Source organism: Limulus polyphemus, unplaced genomic scaffold (genome assembly GCF_000517525.1).
Source record: "Limulus polyphemus unplaced genomic scaffold, Limulus_polyphemus-2.1.2 Scaffold65, whole genome shotgun sequence".
Classification (NCBI taxonomy): domain Eukaryota; kingdom Metazoa; phylum Arthropoda; class Merostomata; order Xiphosura; family Limulidae; genus Limulus; species Limulus polyphemus.
The window spans coordinates 6,019-10,981 of NW_013665675.1; the positions used below are offsets into that span (position 1 = coordinate 6,019).

Below are 4,963 nucleotides of genomic sequence, written 5' to 3' on the forward strand. Positions count from 1 at the left end.
AAAAATTACCAACTCTTCCCCCTTGCTTTATTCAAATAGTTCTCTCTCTCTCTCTCTTTTGAAATTGAACATTATATAATTTCCTAACACTTTTCATTGCATTTTTATATTAGTAATTATATTAAAGATTGTTACCTTCATTAATATCATAGATTTGCTGAAAATGGAATATGTTTAATTCCGTAACTTTCGTTAAAGATATTTATTCATTAATAGACTTCATTTTCTACCAAATGAATGAATTGCTACTTATATTATTAGTCAATAGGTGGCGACTCGTGATCTCATGTTTTTATAATGCGCATGTGCAATAATTATCTTAAACAGATATCAACGAATATTATTATCAGGAGTTGCTGCTAAGTTTAACTTTTAGGTATTTTCGTTTTGTTTTAATGTTGTTGAGTGTTTTGTGGCAAAAGCTTCAAATCGTTGTGTTTGAAAATGGACCAACGGCTTAAAAGATGATGAAAAGAGTGAATTTCGGGCACTTGAAAGCAGCTTTTACAAGACGATCTAAGGCTAAGCATCAACTTGGTGGCTCAGGATGTCTCCATGCAAATGGCGACGCCCTCGGCAAGCTTAATAAAGAGGCTGAAACTGAAAAATCGAGCTTTGAAAGTGAGTGTGAACCAGCCAGTTGTACTGTTAATGTTACAGAACGCAGCAATGAAAAAGGTTTGACACAGAATAGAAGCAAAGGTAAAAAAAAGACTATACTGACAGCCTTGCGGTGGAAGTGGCGTAAAAGCACGAGAAAGAAACGACGGGAGAATCGGCATAGTTTGGTGTGTGATTCTCGAATAAGTCGCAGTCAAATCCCACATTCTGAAAATTCTGATGTTGGAGTGGGCTTGATCCAAAATTCTAGCTTCACTTCTCAAAAGCCTCGTTCAAAACAAACAAAATCTTTGACTAGAGGTGCAGTGTGTCCAATGCCATCACCTATTCACTGTGTTCGCCGTGAATCTAGTAGTTTATATGAGAATGAAGAAAATAGTGATCAATCAGCATCAGCGGTGAGTACAAATGAAACTGTAACTGTAAGACAAGTGGGCATAAGCTTAATAGAGCCTAAAGAAGTTAGGCCTGTTACTGGAGTTACAGATAGAGATTTATGTACAAACTGTTCTTGTAATTCCAAACCTATCCTAAAATGCTGTGGTACAGATACCTCAGTATCATGTAGTTGTGATAAAAACATTGATGATTTCTTTAAAAATATGGAAACAAAGCAGTCTACTAATATTTCGAGTAATAGAAATAGTACCACAATTGAGCTTGAGAAGTGTGTTGACAAATTCCCAGACAGTAAAGCTTATTCTTCTCCCAGTACATCTAGTCACCCAATACAAGGGAACAAAGAGGATCATCTGAATAACATTTCTAGTAATAGTATAGAGAAAAATAAAATTGAGTTACATGTTAAAGTGCAGAAAAGCAAAAATGAATTAAATGTTTCAAAATCATCTGAAATCCCTCCAGATTCTTCAAGCCTAGCCTTGGATGTGCCTTCATCATGCACTGAATTCCAGTGTAAACAAGCAGTTTTTAATGTTTATGCTGATGTACCTGATAGCCCCAAGACTGTGAGCATTACAGAAGAATTGTTCAAATTATCCAAATGTGGTTGGTACTGGGGTCCAATCACTCGTAGTGAAGCTGAAGAGAAACTTTCTGATCAACCAGATGGGGCTTTCTTGGTGCGAGACAGTTCAGATGATCGTTACCTCCTTAGTCTAAGTTTTCGATCTTATGGACGAACTCTACATACTCGTATCGAGCACTGTAATGGTTTATTCAGCTTTTATGCTCAACCAGAACCAGAAGGCCACTCATCAATTGTGGACTTAATTGAGCAGTCCATGAACTATTCTCAGTCTGGAGTGTTTTGTTATTCTCGCAGTCGGTACCGTGGGTCGCCATCTTTTCCTGTTCGTTTAACAAAAGCTATGTCTAGGTTCACTCAAGTACGTACTTTGCAGTACTTATGTAGATTTGTGATACGGCAATATACTCGATTTGACCACATTCAGCACCTTCCTCTACCTGCTCGCATCAAAGGTTACTTAGAGGAAGGCCATTATTGAACTAAGAGTAAATTTTTTTAAATTATAGAATTTATCAAGCTTACCAAATTATTTTTTCAAACACAGTGACCAATAACAAAATATAACAATGAAGAGTGATTCTTAACCAAAGCTCAAGTAGCTCAATTAAAATAAATGTCTGTGTTATTTTGTATGAAAGAAAATATTACAGGTAGGTATATTTGATAACTTGTATTTTATTTTATGTTAAACCGATTATTGATTTATTAAAGCAACTTAATATAATACTAAAGCCCCAGTGAATTCAGTGTATACTGGTAGGACTTTTGAGTAGAAGTTCCATAACTTTAATGGATGAGTAAAGTCTAAAACTTAATTTCTGGAACATTTAAAAACTAATATGTATTTATTTAAAGTATATGTTTAAGAATAACTTTAGAAGTTTTTTCCCGCTGCAACTACATATGGACAACAAGATACCATTTGGTCCTTCAAAGCTATCTATCTTAGCACACCTACTTTTGAAAGAAATATAAGCATGCCTTCATTATTTTTTTAGAACATCATCAGTTCCCTTCTTAAACTTGTATAAAATGCTAACCTTCAGTATTGACAATGGCAACTCATTACATAAACCAGTTACTGTGTTATAAAAATAAAGCTGTCTTAACTGGACCGTAGCTTATGTTTCCCAAATCTTAAACTTGTATCCTCTTATGTCTGGAACTGTTTGAAAAGAACTAATTTTTACTTTAGTTGTGTGTATATGAAATTTTAACTTGAAGTTGGTATTCTGTGTATTTGCAGTATATAGAAAATGTAAATTAATAAAAGTATTATATTTAAATCCTGAAAACAATGTGTAATGAATATTTAAGAATATCTCAAACTTCCTGTGAACTATGTCACAATGCTTCTTCTGTTTAAAGTGTTCATTATGTAAAAATGTACTAAAAATGTTTGTAGCATTATAATTTTGATTATTACAGACTTCCTGTGATACTTGTTTAACTTTAGTATGTGGAATACAGACTTGAAGTAATTTTTTTTTGCAGATAGCTACACTCTTATATACATGTAGTATATATACTTAGCAGTATTTGTTACTGTCTGTGTAATTTTTGTAGTATGAAGACTGGCTTAGTCTTTGCAATTTAGTGACAAAATTATTATTTTTTGTACTCTCTCTCTGTAACAAATATTTTTTTTTCATCCTGACTATCAAGATCTGTTGGTTGGTAGTACATTGTTGTTGGTTTTTAAGTCTTAAAAACTTGGAAACTTAAAATGAAAAAATATACTATTCATACTTCTGTATGTTTATTTAATGCATTTTTTGAAATAACTTAAGCATTTGTACAATTACTGGGCTAGTTTGATGCATCTGATCTGATTTTGGCTTTTTATGAAGATGAATTGATTTATTAAGTTTAACTGCATTTATGAAAAGAAATTGGAAGTTTTTTAAGTAGACAGATAAAACCTAATGTTTTTCCTAGTGTTGGCTTCCAGGCCAAATATGGAAAGAAAAAAAAAGGTTAAAAAACTTTAAGTTCATAAAGTGTTTTCCCTGATAAATAAAGATTTTTTTCTTACATTATTTGTTCCAGTGCAATCTATTTCAGTAGTTTCGTACTTGTTGCTTTAGTTATCGGGTGAAGTTTTTGTATGTCTTGATGGACATGTACAGGATAGAGGACATGCTTTGAATGCCTTAAAAAAAGCTTGTTTTTAAACAAGCACTTTCACTTCTTTTAATATAACACATATTGTTAAGTGATGTGTATGGAATATGTGAAAGAATAATCACAGGTTTTAGATGTGAGTGAATATTTAATGAAAAGGTTACTGTGTACAGGTAACTTTAATTTTGTAACCTGAATAATGTCTTAAGTTCTTGAGTCTAAAGATTTATGTAAAATCTAAGCTATCTCAAATAAACAAATATTTAAAGAAACAACATCAATGTATAAGTTAACATTTTAACAAAAGATTGGGAAGTCTGATTTTGTTCATTATTGAAGTTAGGAAGTCATTACATATCTGACTACAAAATCAGTAGAAAAACTGTAGAGATGATTTTATATGCAAAAATAATTTTAATTAGGCTAGAAGATTGTTTGTTTAGGAAAATTTGTTATTTTTAGAGGTTAATCTTTTTGTCATACATGTATGGGGGTTATTAAACTATACTTCTTGAGAAAGTGCTTAAAATGGTGAATTTAGTTTGACTCTTTGTGTTTCAAAATATATGCATCTAAAATACAATTGTTTTTCATAGTTGATTTCCAGAAATAAAACTTCCAAGAACAAGACAATGTGAGGATATGTTTAGGTTATTGCATCTACCTATGATTGATGTAATTAGATTATCATGAGAATATTGCATGTTTCTGTGTGCTACATGTACTTATTAGAGTATTTCAGTTGAAATTTGTACCAATTTACCAACTGTCCCCGAGTATCTCATGAAAAAAAAATCTAACATGAAAAGTTTATAAAACTAATATTTGTTTTTCTTAGATGTAACTTGTGTATCACTTTTCATTCCAGTCTAGTTACTACACGATTTTTCTTGCAAAACTGAACTTCTAAAATTATTTTTATGTATATTAAAATAGAATTATGATATATATTTGAATGACTTTGTTACTGAGCACTAAAGTTTTCTCTCTCTCCTTTTTTTTTATATATAAAAGTTTGAGTTTAGCAAGTGGATATTAGTTTGAAGAAAACATCATTAATGTAATGGTTGTATTATGTAAGAGTTCTTGAGAGTTTTTCTAACATTTGATGGACTGATTTGTGTCTACAATATAATTGGCATATGTTTACTGAATCTTATGTTTTACAGTCTTCGGTGCATTTGACATAGTCTAATTTAATACTGTAAACATTTCTTGTTTGAAGTA

The 4,963-nt window shown here is 31.5% G+C and overlaps 1 protein-coding gene across 1 annotated transcript; it reads left to right on the top strand.

Annotated features, from left to right (window-relative positions):
* The first annotated feature begins 330 nt into the window (after positions 1 to 330).
* Positions 331 to 4,619, top strand: LOC106465027. Its single transcript, XM_013925221.2, has one exon. It carries the CDS (start codon positions 465 to 467, stop codon positions 2,088 to 2,090), a length of 1,626 nt encoding a protein of 541 aa, XP_013780675.1. The 5' UTR covers positions 331 to 464; the 3' UTR covers positions 2,091 to 4,619.
* Positions 4,620 to 4,963: the final 344 nt, after the last annotated feature.